The sequence below is a fragment of the Mustelus asterias genome, chromosome 1 (genome assembly GCF_964213995.1).
Source record: "Mustelus asterias chromosome 1, sMusAst1.hap1.1, whole genome shotgun sequence".
Classification (NCBI taxonomy): domain Eukaryota; kingdom Metazoa; phylum Chordata; class Chondrichthyes; order Carcharhiniformes; family Triakidae; genus Mustelus; species Mustelus asterias.
In genome coordinates this window covers 40,779,351-40,795,446 of record NC_135801.1, presented here as the reverse complement: position 1 = coordinate 40,795,446, position 16,096 = coordinate 40,779,351, and the positions used below count along the sequence as shown (strand labels likewise).

The following is a 16,096-nucleotide window of genomic DNA, read 5'->3' as shown; positions in this document are numbered from 1 at the left end:
AAATTTATACATTTCAAGTTAAACATGTTTATATAAGACATATAAATCTTAATTTCATTTAAATCTTTTTAGTATAAATTCAGTTATCCTCATGTTGGTTACAATTGATTGTTTCTCTAACTCCTGGGTGTTAGTTTGCTAATGTCTAGAAGTTCTGTCTGCTAAATTCTCTTCTACAGCATAAAAGGAGGGCAGTGCTATTTATGGTATATTGTGGTTGGCCCCAGTTAAGTAAGAATGGTAAAGCTGTACTGGCTAGAGTGGAATTGTTTTGGAAATGTAGTGATTTCTTTATAACTTTCCTAACATTGGTTGCCCTGTGATTCATTATCCTTGGAGAATTGGGCCTCCAACTTCACTATAGTCACTCTGCATACTGCATGTTGGTGTAATGAAAGGACAAAACCCACATTCATACAGTGCTTTTTATGAGGTCTCAAATCAGTTTGCAGTCAATTAAATATTTTTGAGTTGTAGTCACTGGTATAATGTAGGCAATGTTATTAAATGGCAGAACAGGTTCGAGGGTCTGAATGGTTTGCTCTTATCCCTGATGCATATGTTCATATTTAACTCTCGCAGATTATTTGGGTTAGATGGCCTTTGGCATTGATAATTGTCTTACAAACTGGGTGGAATCATGACTGGGGCTCTGTTCATTTAGTTAATGGATGTTTACCATGAGCAGCCTTTGTGGTGAAGTTGCCAGGAGTGCATAATGGGCTCATAACAAATCAGTAATCTGTTTTACCCTGCACATGGTTCTCAAGAGTCTATTTCATTAACTTCACTCTTGTCCTTTTGTCTATTTATTATCCCACTCAATCATAGTGATCTTGTGAGCTTTTTGAGGAATTAAATATCATGTTAAAGTTGTTGCATAGTAAATATTGAAAATATATTGTAGTGCGAAGCAACAATCAACATTCTTCAGACATGCTGGTCAAGAAAACACAGACACAGTTACAAACCATTCAGTGTCCTCTGGCCTCTTAAAAGTTGCATCCAGAGAGGCACCTGATGACTCGATGCTTCTCATTGACGGGTGAAGGCCTATGTTATTAAATAATTCCACTTTGTTGCTCAGGAGTCGTTTGATCTTTCTACCCAGTGAGATTACTCACAAAATAGAATCCAATTGCACCCCTTCTATGAAATAATTACATTGAATAATATCGTGCACCCAAGCAGGAGAAAGAATTCTACTACAGAATGGGAAAGATCTTGTGCAGTTTTATCTGGTTGCCAGTATTGAATCCTTTTTCCAGATATAAATTCATTGGCACCGTGTTCCTGTGGTACAATGTGCAAACCATGTTAGAGGGCTGCGGCCGTACCAAAATTGATGTTATCTGCACAGTGTTCTAAATAATTAATGGAATCTTTTCCTGGAAAATTAAGAATATTTAAAGTAAAATTTGTATATCCTGGTTTGTTTCAAGTCATAGTGGGATCACATTGTTGCTGCTCTTAATATTAATGAGCCATGCTGCATAAATATCGGATGATGTTTGTAGCCAGATGGCAATATGTTATCATTTTTATTAGGATCTTTACTCTGATCTGTGAATCTTGAAGGGTGGAAAAGATAGCATGTGCGATTGTGGGGCTGTGTGGAAGAATAAGAGGCCTGGAAACAGGAGAAGCACCAGGGTCCGTGCTTTCTCTCCCTGGCCCTGGAACCCATATCCTTTGCTGTATCCAGTGAGCTCAGCCATTTCTTACTCTTAAATCAAATTGGCTGAAGACCTGGCATTTGTGATGCTCGAGGCTTTTTATTCATCTATGGAATGAGTCTCAACTCATCCTTGATTTACTTGGGAAAGTAATGATGAATGGCTGCAATCCATGTGGTATGGTTACTGACCTCGGGCGGAGACCTCGATCTACTCAGCACTTCTGGCTGGAAAGGGCTGCCTTCTGCATTGAGTGCTTGCCATAATTCAACATTATGATATTAATGGAGCTGTGGCCTTGTGTTCGTTATTTAATTGTGTGCCACCATGGATATAGCAGGGCTGCAGAATTTTGATCGAACGTGATCCATTGTTTGAGAGAGTGTTCAGCATGCTGCTATCACTGTCTATTGATGTGGGTTCACCAGGTTATCTCATTTTTAAGGTATATCAGATGCTGCTTCAACATGCTGCCTGTATTCCTCATTGAAGAAAGGTGGCTTGATAGTACTGTTAACAGTGAGAAATACATCCGGCAGTGAGGTTGCTGATTGTGATGTGAAAATATTCTGTTGCTGATGGCCCACAGTGCCTCAGAACAGTTGAAAGTGGCATTAGTGCGAAGGCAGTCTCCAGAGGACTGTGCTTCGATCACTGCTACTAATACTGTCATAGAAACATTTGAAAAAATATTTTTTGCTGGTATTGGTTCTTTCACCATCTGTTTGCAAGACCAGTCCAGCAGCTGAGCCTTTCAGAACTCAGCCAGCTCAGTCAGTGAAGCTATCCAGTCATGCATGGTGATGGACATTTGAAGTTCACAGCCCAGAGTACGTTCTTTGCTCTTGCTGCCTTTGACCTCCAAAATGGTGGTCAATATGAAGGAACACTGATCATCAGCTAACTGAGGACCGTAAGCTAGTAACCCTTGCTGTAATATTGGGATGTGCTGGTATATTTTATATGTTCTTGAGTACTTTTAAGCTTTTTTTTAAATATAAAGGAGTGTCCTATAGCACACAGCAATCTATCAGCCATTTGTCCTTTTCTACCCACCCCATTTTTTTAAACAGTAGTTCTTGTCTTTGTAATTCTTCCCTTCTGTATATTCCTGATAAAATTATATATCGTGCAAATATTTCCTATGTTCTAAGTTCTCATACTGGAGTTGACTACTGGAAGGAAAAGTCACTCGTTTGCCACCATGTAAATGCCCAAAAATAAAAAACCTTGCTTAGATTTTCCCCTAGTGTTTCATCTCTTGGGACTATAACACCAGTGTACTCAGTCTTTTAACATAGCAATTAATTTATCCCAGGGTATCATGTGATGATTCATTGTTCTATTGTTATCTATCCCAGTGTTAGAGAAGCTAGTTTGCTGGTGCGATCAGACCGTTTTCAAAACTTATTTTTCTTGTCTCCCCAATTCAGATTCCTTTCAGCTTTGCTGACAGCTGTACTCACATATCACCTCGCCTGGGTTCCCACAGTTATGCCAAATGACCATCCACCTATAAAGGCTTTTTATGAGAAACATGCATCACAGAATGTGGACTTGTTGGGAAAATCACATCCATACAATCCTCTCTGGGCACAACTTGGTAAGGTTCCCTGATATTTTTCACACTTAAATAACCTGGCCTTATTGGAACTGTTGTTACATATAGAAATTAGTCCCAAATGGTAAAATAATGAGCTATTGTGATTAATGATGAAGGATATACAATGGGGAAAGAATATGTTGTGGATAACTGCCTTAAATTTAGACTGCTTCCTTTTTAGCAGCTCAGCCATAAAATTTGTGGCAAAAATCTGAGAGAAATCATTCTACACAACAAGATACACACCCCTGTTGAGCAGTGGCATTACAAACACTCATCTCCTATCAAGCACAGGGAATCTAATCTACACAGTACTCAACTGGCACAGAATTGTTAGCTGTTCTCCTGTGGTATTTCACTAATAAGTCAGTCCACTTCAACACTCGGGAATAGAAAATGGGTAGAGTCGTTTAAAGAATTGGAAAATTAAAACTGTTGAACTTCCAAGTATGGATTTAGTTATTAAATAGCAAGGTACATGGTGGAAATGTGATTGTATTCATGTTTGTATGCACATATTGTCCATCAGTGAAATGTGAGCTGATATGGTTGTATTTTGGTGGCATTATGGAGTAACTTTGTTTAATAGGGACTTTGCTTGATTGAACCTCTTTGTTCAAGTTCCAGACTCTCTCTCCTAAGGCATTTGGCAGAGCTCGTTTCCCAAGATCTAAAGAGTGGAATAGCTCTATATATGGTGCTGTGAATAGGAAACAGCTTTTGGATATTCTGTGGCTAACTTTAGAGATTAGTTTAGTTACAAAGAGGCAGTTTGAAAATTTTAAACTTAAAAACTTAAATGATTTTATTGCATAAGGACTTTAGAAAATATATTTGAAGAATTTATTTTGTAAAGTATCCTTGACCATGATGTACTTTTCAGCAAATCACGGTGGCACAGTGGTTAGCACTGCTGCCTCAACACCAGGGACCCGGGTTCGATTTCTGCTTTGGGGGACTGTCTGTTCTCCTGGTGTCTGCTTGGGTTTCCTCCAGGTGCTCTGGTTTCCTCCCACAGTCCAAAGATGTGCCATGCATTGGCTATGCTAAATTGCCACCTAGTGTAAAAAGATGTGTAGGTTAGGTAGGTGCATTGGCCATGGTGTAAATGCACCACTTTGAGGATGGGGTGGGGGGGGGTATTATTTTCTAATGCTAAAATATTGACCCTTGACTGTTAAAATGTGAACTGCAAAGAAATTTACTTCATTTTAAAGCAACTGCAACCATGCCAATCTTCTGTATCAACACAGTAACGCCAAGTTTGTTTAGCAAATGTGGAATTTGAGTTTCTCAGAATTGTGCATTTTTAAAAAATCTTGTGACTATGTAGGAGATTATAAAGGTCGTAGATTTTTTTGCAGGATTCGGGTAATTACCCAGGATTTTGGAGAAAAAGGATAAAGTGTAATCATAGTGCATGCAGCAGGCTTAAAGTACAAGAGCAGGTATGGCACTTCACACAAAAAAAACACCCTGGATGGAGGCAGAGACAGCTGGAATTAGAGAAAAACAGACAGTGGTGTCAGTGATAGAGCAATCTGGAAAAGTCTAAGGAAATATGAAATATTACAACTTGAGGGGAAAAAAGTGGAGCGTTGTTAAAGAAAGTAGCAGCAGTCAGTTAAACAGGAGCAGAGATGAAAAACACTGGATGGTGTGCAGATACCTCTTTAATAATATTTAAGATTATGGATCCCTTCCACCGAGCATACTTTCCATTTAGATTGCAGAGTTTCGTGTCTGTACAAATCGTGTGGGCTGATGGAAAAATCTGACTTGACGTGTGCCAAAAATCTGTCTTTGTTTTCATGCTTCCAGATGACTTTCCATTGATTTTGCCTTTGTCTTCAGCACACCCAAAGTGCTTCACAATCAATGAATTACTTTCAATAAAATCACCTGTTGTGCAGGGAACAGAAGTCAATTTATGCACAGTGATGTCTCTCAAATGCTAATGAGTTAATACATTTTGTTGGACAACTATTGGTCAGTACATGGAGAACTCCTTGTACACATTTCATTAGAACCAAGCATTTAAGATGAGGCAGATTTATATTCCAGAGGACTGATATTTTCAGCATATCTCAAAATATTTTCTGTTACGGTATTTATAACTCTTAGCAATTCTGTGCCTTTCTTTCAAGGTGATCTATATGGAGCAATTGGTTCTCCAGTGAGGCTCACCAGAACCGTAGTGGTTGGAAAACGCAAGGAACTAGTTCAACGCCTACTTTATGTCCTTAGTTACTTTATACGATGCTCAGATCTTCAAGAGAACCAGCTGTTGTGCAAGGGGACACTACAGGAAAGTGAAAACATACAAACAGGAGCCAAGATCTCCACTGCACTGGAGAAGGGAGAAGTGGAAGAATCTGAATATGTAGTGGTCACTGTTCATAAGGATGACTCTGCTGTCATGACTCCAGTTCGATCTCTGACAAATGATGGAAAAGGAAACATCACAATTATAGATAAACCAACATCAGGAGATTTCAAATCCAAGACAGTTGGCAGCGGAATGACTGAATCTGATGGCTGTCAAAAGTGGACTTCTGGACAGTGCAGTGAATCCTCCTCGGTTGTGAATGAAACCAAATTTGATCCTGCTAAGACTTGCAGAGAGGTCTCAGTTTTGGTTCAGGAGAACAGAAGAGAGACAGTGTTTGTGAAAGGGACTGCATTGTGTAATACAGAGATACAAATGCTTGAGCCTGAGGCAGTTGGGTTAACTGAAGGATCTTTTCATTCTGCATCATCTACTGCAGCTACGTTGGCAAGAGGTCCCCCAGTAGCTTCCAGTGCCACATCTGGAATGAAGTGTCCAGACAGGCTCTGTCAAAGGAGCTCACACCTGCAGGACAGAGTGCTGTTTCAAATTGGGTGTTCATTATCACCTGATTCAGACATTGAAATGAGAAGGAAGGAAATAGAAGAAAAACTAGAACACTTCAGGGACCACCAAAGTGGAAAAAATAACAACAATAATCAAATGCAGAAAGGTATTGACTTTGCAGAAATAAATGGAGTAATTCAACAAGCTGAGGACCAACTGAAGATGACTGAGGTTACAGGAAGAATGCAAGCAAAGCAGAACTATTGTTGCATAAGAATTCCTTCCTGTAAAGGAAGTACAAATATCTTTGAATATTTCACTGAGGACAATGAGATGGAAACGAGCACAATGGATGAACTAACTAACCTGGTTGCAAGCATCACCATTGGAAAGGAAACGCTGAAATCATCTGGATCCTTAAAAGAAAACAGCTCAGAGAATATTGGAAGAATGAGGACCTTGTGCTGTGACATCATGGAAATGCCTCCTCATGAATTGGTTGACATTAGTTCTGGCAGTCAGGATTATGGGAGCAGGGCCTCTGACAACCCATGTGAGGAGGATGAGGATTCTGGGAAGGTTACCTTGAGGATAGATGGTGACATTCCCAGGAATGAAAGTTCTGACAGTGCTCTTGGCGATAGTGATGATGACGATGATGTGACCCACGATTCACCTATACAAGGATCTGAATGTTTTGATGAGAGACAGGACGTCATGGAGGAGTTTGACCTTCCAACAACAAGGTAAGAACATTTATACATGTATGATTACAACAGACGGGCTAGAAAAATAATTCCCCCGAAAAGGTCATATCTTGGTTCTGTGATGGTTACAAATCAATATACTGTTTGTGCTGTAGATCCATACAGTCCTGGAAGATTATCGGTTTATGGTGAGTTACGTAATCAGGCTTCCATCAGGTTTGTCGATGGGACCCCTTTTTAGCCACTACTTCTCCAAATTGAATAACTTGATCCATATTGCCTTGGCTGACACTTTACGAGTGCTAAGCTAAGCAGCAAAGGACTGTCAGTCCCCAAGGAGTCATAGTTCTAACTTCAGGAAAGAATTTGAATAAAAGTTAGACACATAGCAACAGGAGTGTACCATTTAGCCACCTGTTCTCATTTGATTAAATCATTGCTGATCTGTCACCCAGTTCACTATCCTCCTTTGCCCAGATCCCTAATGCCTGTAGCCAACAAAAATCTAACTCTGTCAGTTGTTTGTGAAAGTTCAAAACGTCTGCAACCTTTTTGGTGTAGAAATGTTTCCTAACTTTGTTCCCGAAAGACCTGGTTCTAGATTTTAGGCTTTCTTCCTTAGTCCAAGATTCTCCATCCAGTGGAAGTGGTTTCTCTCATCTACACTCTGTTCCTTTTAATATCTTGAAAGACCCCAGTGCATCCTTGTGGACCCCATAAGTCACATACCGTCTGTCCATACTGTCTCCTGCTGCTCAATCAATTTCCTAATTCGACCAACAATTTGTCCTCAATTCTAGGAGCTTCAGCTATAGTTATCAGTCTTGTGTTATTATGTACATTCCATTTGGGGAATCTAAAGCTAGGAGGTACAGCTTAAAAATAAGGGGTCTTCTATTTGAAATGGAGATAAGGAGGAATTTACTTTGAGGGTCATAAGTCTTTGGAATTCTGTTCCCCAGAGAGCAGTGGAGACTGGGTCTTTGAATATCTCCAGATCAAATCAAATCAAAATGTATTCAAGGCTGAGCTAATAGATCTTTGATGTACAACAGAATATAGGGTTTTGAAGGGGAAGTAGGAAAGTGGAGTTAAGGCAACAGCCAGATCAGCCATGATATTTAATAATGTAGCAGGCTTGATGAACCAAATGACCTTCTACCCCAATGTCTTATGCTCTCACTCTCTCTCGCGTTAGTTGCCAATTGGGCATGGCCTACCCTTTACAAATATATGCTAGCTTTTTCTGATCAGCTGGAAATATCCAAAATGTTGAATCACTATCCTTAGATGCTAATAATGTTAGGCTAACTGGTCTACTGTAATTCCCTGTTTTCCTTATGTTACCTTTCTTAAATAGCAGAGTGATATGCAATTTTACAATTTAAACAAAGTTCCTGAATCGAGAGGACTTTAGGCAATTGTAGCTGGAGCATCTACAATATTCTCATGCACTACTTTTAAAACTTTTGTGATGGAAGCCATCTGGTCCTGGGTGATTATCACCACCTAGTACCTTTATTTCTTAATTATAGTATTTAATTTTGGTGAATCCCTGTTCTTGCCTCAGTGTCAATTTCCTTGGTGTGCCGGTGTCTTCCTCTATCATAAAAGATGACACTTGCTTATCTCCACTGACAGTATAAAATTTTAAGGGGCCCATTGTTTCTAATCACTCTCCTTTTTTTCCCCTAACTTTATTGTAAAAAGTTTGTTGATTTTTGATATCCCTTGCAAGATTTTTTCCCTACTCCCTTTTTATAGTCTTCACTAGCTGTCTTGTGATCCTTTGCTGCTGTTTATCTGTCCCATTCACCAGAATTAATGTTTTTTGGCATACTTGTCTGCTTTTGCATTGAGTTTTATATTGTCACTTAACTCTTCAGTCATCCAATGTTTTTTGAGGAACTAAAACTCTTACAACTTCAGAGCATTAACTTGTTCTCTATCGCATTATTTATTTTAGACTGTCTTTCTTTGCAAAAATATACTTGTAAAATATCTGCAAGAACATTACAAATATTTCAAAATGGCCATCTCACTCACTGCAATAATATTCAGGTTTTCAGCAAATGTCATGCTGCACTCTTGAGGTGCTTCAATACAGTCAAAAAAAATAGACATTTCAAAATGGTGTAAAGGTATTTTAAGTTGTCAACATGGATCAAGTTGCATTCATGAGATGCTTCCTTACAATTGTGATACATGCAATATTCACTATATACATTCAATATGAGTCATCTGGCCCAAGATGATTCCATATGATTCCACTCCCCTCAGTTCACTATGCTGAAAGGTCTCAGACAGTGACCTTCCCCCATTGCACCTCCTGTGGCTGCTTCCTGAAGCTTTAGTACATCCTCAGCACGTAGTCCTGGGCTTTGGAATGTGCCAGTCTACAACACAGTCAGGAACAACTTTTGGTACTGGAAAACCAAGTTCCGGGCAGACCAAAGAGCATCGTTCACAGAGTTGACGATTGTCCAACAACAGCTGATGTCTGTCTCCCAGGTGTGTCTCTGGGAGCAGCCCATAGAGCAATCTGATCATTTTCTACCAATTTAGCCATTAATACATTCCAAGTTTTCTGTTGTTAGTCTTGGACTCATCCCATTAAAATCAGCCTTGCGTACAGTTGGACTGTTATCAACATTTGGCTGATTACAAATTGCATAAAATATGATCTGCCCCCTTATTGGTCCAAGGGCATATTGCTGCAGAAATGTCCTGAACGTGCAAGGAATTAGTTACCTTTTGATGTAAACTTAAAACCATAAGCCATAGGAACAGAATTAGGCCGTTCGGCCCATCGAGTCTGCTCTGCCATTCAATCATGGCTGATATTTTTCTCATCCTCATTCTCCTGCCTTTTCCCCATAACCCCTGATCCCCTTATTAATCAAGAACCTATCAATCTCTGTCCTAAAGACACTCAATGACCTGGCCTCCACAGCCTTTTGCGGCAGAGTTCCACAGATTCACCACTCTTTGGCTGAAGAAATTCCTCCTCATCTCTGTTTTAAAGGATCGTCTCTTTAGCCTGAGGTTGTGCTCTCTGGTTCTAGTTTTTCCTACTAGTGGAAACATCCCCTCCACGTCCACTCTATCCAGGCCTTACGGTATCTTGTAAGTTTCAATAAGATCCCCCCTCACTCTTCTAAACTCCAAGTACAGACCGAGTCCTCAACCGTTCCTCATACGACGAGCTCTTCATTCCAGGGATCATTCTTGTGAACTTCCTCTGGACCCTTTCCAAGGCCAACACATCCTTCCTTGGGTATGGGGCCAAAACTGCTCTCAATACTCCAAATGAGGTCTGATTAGAGCCTTATACAGCCTCAGAAGTACATCCCTGCTCTTGTATTCTAGCCCTCTCGACATGAATGCTAACATTGCATTTGCCTTCCTAACTGCCAACTGAACCTGCACGTTAATCTTAAGAGAATCTTGAACAATGACTCCCAAGTCCCTTTGTGTTTCTGATTTCCTAAGCATTTTCCCATTTAGAAAATAGTCTATGCCTCCATTCTTCTTTCCAAAGTGCATAACCTCACACTTTTCCACATTGTATTCCATCTGCCACTTCTTTGCTCACTCTCCTAACCTGTCCAAGTCTTTCTGCAGCCCCCCACCCCGCTTCCTCAGTACTACCTGCCCCGCTACATATCTTTGTATCATCTGCAAACATAGCAACAGTGCCTTCAGTTCCTTCCTCCAAATCGTTAATGTATATTGTGAAAGATTATGGTCCCAGCACTGACCCCTGAGGCACACCACTAGTCACCGGCTGCCATCCTGAGAAAGACCCCTTTATCCCCACTCTCTGCCTTCTGCCAGTCAGCCAATCCTCTATCCATGCCAAGATCTTACCCTTAACACCATGGGCTCTTAACTTATTCAACAGTCTCCTATGCGGCAAGCGTAAGTTGTTCGCTTATCTCTTTCTATATGTGCAATAATGCATTTTATCACATCATGAGGCCTATGCACTGCTACCACTACAATATCCATAAATTTTCCATTGCCTGCTTGCCCTCATTATATCACATTACATGTTGATTGCAACGTAAATTTGTTATTGATTAAACAAATGGTGGTAGAAGACTGACGTGAATGGAGGCTGGTGTTCAGTTGCGTACCACAAGGTTCAGTGCTGGGACCCTTATTATTTGTTTTATACATAACCAATATAGATGTTTATTATTCCTCCCACATTAAGTTCTCAGATGACACCAAGCTTGGTAGGATGGTTGATAGTGAAGAAGAAAGTCGTAGGTTACAGGAAGATGTATAGATGGGTTGTTCAAATGGGCAGAGCACTGGCAGATGGTATTTAATCCTGATAAGCGCAAGGTGATGTATTTTGGAAGAAGTAACATGACAAGGGAGTATTTAATGAATGGCAGGACACTGGGAAGCTCAGAGGAATAGATGGAACTTGGGGTACTTATTCACAGATCCCTGAAGTTGGCAGAGCACGTGAATAGGATAGTTAAGAAGGCATATGAGACACTTGCTTTTATTAGTCGTGGCATAGCGTATAGGAGCAAGGAGGTAATGTTGGAACTGTACAGAACGTTGGTGAGTACTGTCACCTCACTATAAGAAGGATGTGATAGCACAAGAGAGGGTACAGAGGAGATTCACCAGGGATGGAGCATTTTGGCTATAAGGTGAGACTGGATAGGCTTGGATTGTTTTCTTTAGAGCACAGAAATTGAGGGGTATGGGCAGGGTGAATAGGAAGCAGCTATTCCCATGGTTGAGTCAATCATGAGGGAGCATAATTTTAGGGGAAGGGGCAGGGAATTCCAAGGGATTTGAGGAAAAGACATGTCAGATTGCGGTGGGAGTCTAGAATGCACTACCTGGGAAGGTAGTGGAAGCTGGAAACCTTGCAACCATTTGTTGTATCTGGATGAGTACTTAAACTTAACATTCAAGGATATGGGACTAGCGTGACTTTAATGGTATTTATTGTTGGTGCAGACTTGATGGGCCGAAGGGCCTTTTCTGCGCTGTACAACTGACTCTAAATTATCAGAACATCTTGTGTTCAAGGAGAAGGTAGGAGTGCAGGTTAGTGTGCAGGATGAGGCTGATTGTTCCCAGAAAATAAAAGGATGGAAAGAGCATCTGAAGGTCCTATTGCACCAAGGAATCATGGGTAGAGTAATTGGATACCAAAACAAAATTGAAGGCTTTGTATCTGATTTCACAAAGCATTTGGAATAAAACTGAGTTAACAGCGCAAATAGAGAGATACGGGAATGATTTAGTGGCAATTACTGAGACATGGGCGGCACAGTGGTTAGCACTGCTGCTTCACAGCTCCAGGGACCTGGGTTCGATTCCCAACTTGGGTCACTGTCTGTGCGAAGTTTGCACATTCTCCCCGTGTCTGCGTGGGTTTCCTCCCACAGTCCAAAGATGTGCGGGTTAGGTTGATTGGCCAAGCTAAATTGCCCCTTAGTGTCCCGGGATGCGTAGATTAGAGGGATTAGCGGGTAAATAGAACAAGAACAAAGAACAATACAGCACAGGAACAGGCCCTTCGGCCCTCCAAGCCGCACCGCTCCCTGGTCCAAACTAGACCATTCTTTTGTATCCCTCCATTCCCACTCCGTTCATGTGGCTATCTAGATAAGTCTTAAATGTTCCCAGTGTGTCCGCCTCCACCACCTTGCCCAGCAGCGCATTCCAGGCCCCCACCAGCCTCTAAAATACGTCCTTCTGATCATCATAGAAACCCTACAGTGCAGAAGGAGGCCATTCGGCCCATCGAGTCTGCACCGACCACAATCCCACCCAGGCCCTACCCCCATATCCCTACATATTTACCCGCTAATCCCTCTAACCTACACATCTCAGGACACTAAGGAGCAATTTTAGCATGGCCAATCAACCTAACCAGCACATCTTTGGACTGTGGGAGGAAACCGGAGTACCCAGAGGAAACCCACGCAGACACGAGAATGTGCAAACTCCACACAGACAGTGACCCAAGCCAGGAATCGAACCCAGGTCCCTGGAGCTGTGAAGTAGCAGTGCTAACCACTGTGCTACCGTGCCGCCCTAAATATCTGATATCCGTGTTAAACATCCCCCCCCCGCCCCCCTCACCTTGAACCTATGACTCCTCGTGAACGTCGCCACCAATCTGGGAAAAAGCTTCCCACCGTTCACCCTATCTATGCCTTTCATAATTTTATACACCTCTATTAGGTCACCCCTCATCCTCCGTCTTTCCAGTGAGAACAACCCCAGTTTACCCAATCTCTCCTCATAACTAAGCCCTTCCATACCAGGCAACATCCTGGTAAACCACCTCTGCACTCTCTCCAAAGCCTCCACGTCCTTCTGGTAGTGTGGCGACCAGAACTGGGCGCAGTATTCCAAATGTGGCCGAACCAACATTCTATACAACTGCAATATCAGACCCCAATTTTTATACTCTATGCCCCGTCCTATAAAGGCAAGCATGCCATATGCCTTATTCACTACCTTCTCCACCTGTGATGTCGCCTTCAAGGATCTGTGGACGTGCACACCCAGGTCCCTCTGCGTATCTACATCCTTTATGGTTCTGCCATTTATCGTATAGCTCCCCCCTATGCTAGTTCTACCAAAATGCATCACTTCGCATTTATCTGGATTGAACTCCATCTGCCATTTCTTTGCCCAAATTTCCAGCCTATCTATATCCTTCTGTAGCCTCTGACAATGTTCCTCACTATCTGCAAGTCCAGCCATTTTTGTGTCGTCCGCAAACTTACTGATCACCCCAGTTACACCTTCTTCCAGATAGTTTATATAAATCACAAACAGCAGAGGTCCCAATACAGAGCCCTGCGGAACACCACTAGTCACAGGCATCCAGCCGGAAAAAGACCCTTCTACTACCACCCTCTATCTTCTGTGACCAAGCCAGTTCTCCACCCATCTAGCCACCTCCCCCTTTATCCCATGAGATCCAGCCTTTTGCACCAACCTACCATGAGGGACTTTGTCAAACGCTTTACTAAAGTCCATATAGATGACATCCACGGCCCTTCCCTCGTCAACCATTCCAGTCACTTCTTCAAAAAGCTCCACCAGGTTAGTGAGGCATGACCTCCCTCTCACAAAACCATGCTGACTATCGTTAATGAGTTTATTCCTTTCTAAATGCACATGCATCCTATCTCTAAGAATCCTCTCCAACAACTTCCCTACCACAGACGTCAAGCTCACCGACCTATAATTTTCCGGGTTATCCTTCCTACCCTTCTTAAATAACGGGACCACATTAGCTATCCTCCAATCCTCTGGGACCTCACCTGTGTCCAGTGACGAGGGATTAGCAGGTAAATATGTAGGGATATGGGGATAGGGCCTGGGTGGGATTGTTGTCGGTGCAGACTCGATGGGCCGAATGGCCTCTTTCTGCACTGTAGGGGTTCTATGGTTACAAGATGACCAGGTCTGGGAGTTAAATACTCAGTATTTTGGAAGGACAAAGTAAAAGGAGGTAGTGGAGCTTGGTAAAGGAAAGGATCGGTGCAGTAGTGAGAAATCATATTGGCATTCGAGATCAAGATGTATAATTAGTCTGGGTAGAAATAAGAAACAACAAGGGAAAGAAGTTGCTGGTGGGAGTAAGCTATAGGTCCCCAAACAGTAATTCTGCAATGGGGCACAGGGTAAACCAAGAAATACTGGGGGCTTGTAAGAAAGCTATGGCAATTATCATGGATGACTTAAATGTGCATATGTAGACTGGATTAATCAAATTGGCAAGGACAGCCTCGGGAAAGTTCATTGAATGTATTGGGGAATGTTTCTCGGAGCAATATGTTGTGGAACCAACCAGGGAACAGGCTATTCTGGATTTGGTGTTGTGTACTGAGGAGAGATTAATTAATCTCCTAGTTAAGGATCCTCGAGGGAAGAATGATAGCATTCAATTTGAGGGCAAGAAACTAGAGTCCCACACTGGCATTTTGGAGTTAAACAAAGGTAATTACGTATGCATGAGACTGGTTCCTAATGGACTGGGCAGGAAGACTAAAAGGTAAGACAGTAGATGAGCAGTGGCAGATGTTTAAGGAGATATTCAATTCCTCCCAACTAAAATATATTAGAGAAAAAATATTGATAGTGTCTCTGCCATTTGTGTTCCCCACCCTCATCCTCCAAGGGACCAACATTCACTTTAGCTACTCTTGTCAGAAATATTGTAAGAAGGGGGGGAAAAAACATCCGTGGCTAAGCAAAGGTCAGAGGCAGGCTGGAAAATGGAGGAACTTGGGTTACCAAAAAAGTAATAGAATGAGCAAAGGTAAATTATGAAAGAAAGCTAGTACAAAATATAGAAGGATAGCAGAAGTTTCTAAGTATATAAAAGGGATGAGAGTAGCTAATGTGAATGTTTGCATCAGTTTAAGGTGGAGGATGCTCTTAGCATCCCAATAGTAACAGGTAATACAGAGGTTATAAAAAAGGAGGAACTAAAAATATACAAACATTATCACTAGGTACTGAATAAGTACTGAGCAAACTATTGGCATTGAAGACAGACAGGTCCCCAGGGCCTGATGGCCTACATCCTAGGGTCTTCAAGGAAGTGGCAGTGGAGATGGTAGATCCATTGGTTATTATAATCCAAAATTCCCTGAATGCGGGAAAGGTTCCAGTGGATTAGAATAACCTTTATTCAAAAAAGGACAGGCAGAAAGTAGGAAATTATAGACCAGTTGACATCTGTAATTGGGAAATTGTTAGAATCCATTACTAAGAAAGTAATAACAGGAAATTTGGACAGTCAAAACACAATCCATCAGAGTCAGCATGGTTTTGTGAAAGATGAATCGTATTTGATTAATTTGCTTAAGTTCTTCGAAGATGTAACAAGCAAAGTGGATAATGGGGATCCTGTGGATGTAGTATAACTGGATCTCCAGAAGACATTTGATAAGGTGCCACATGAAAGGTTAATAATATGAAAGGTAAGATCACGTCGGGTTAGGGGTAATGGCACAGTGGTTAGCACGGTTGTGTCTCGGCTCCAGGGACCTGGGTTTGATTCCCGGCTTGGGTCACCCTGTAGAGTTTGTGTGTTCTCCCCGTGTTTGTGTGGGTTTCCTCCGGGTGCTCCGGTTTCCTCCCACCGTTCATTAGGTGCATTGGCCATGCTAAATTGCCCCTTAGTGTCCTGGAATGCATAGATTAGAGGGATTAGCAGGGTAAATATGAGGTTGTGGGGATAGGGCTTAGGTGGGATTGTTGTCAGTGC

At 41.7% G+C, this 16,096-nt stretch overlaps 1 protein-coding gene across 4 annotated transcripts in view; it reads left to right on the top strand.

Annotated features, from left to right (window-relative positions):
• LOC144493043 (folliculin-interacting protein 2-like) overlaps nt 1-16,096 on the top strand; it is a 168,005-nt gene that overhangs the window by 132,574 nt on the left and 19,335 nt on the right. For all 4 annotated transcript variants that reach the window (XM_078211885.1, XM_078211902.1, XM_078211877.1 and 1 more), the window contains 2 exons: nt 3,110-3,279; nt 5,427-6,861. In XM_078211885.1, the coding sequence (XP_078068011.1) occupies nt 3,110-3,279; nt 5,427-6,861 (1,605 nt within the window). The remainder of the gene's footprint in view (nt 1-3,109; nt 3,280-5,426; nt 6,862-16,096) is intronic.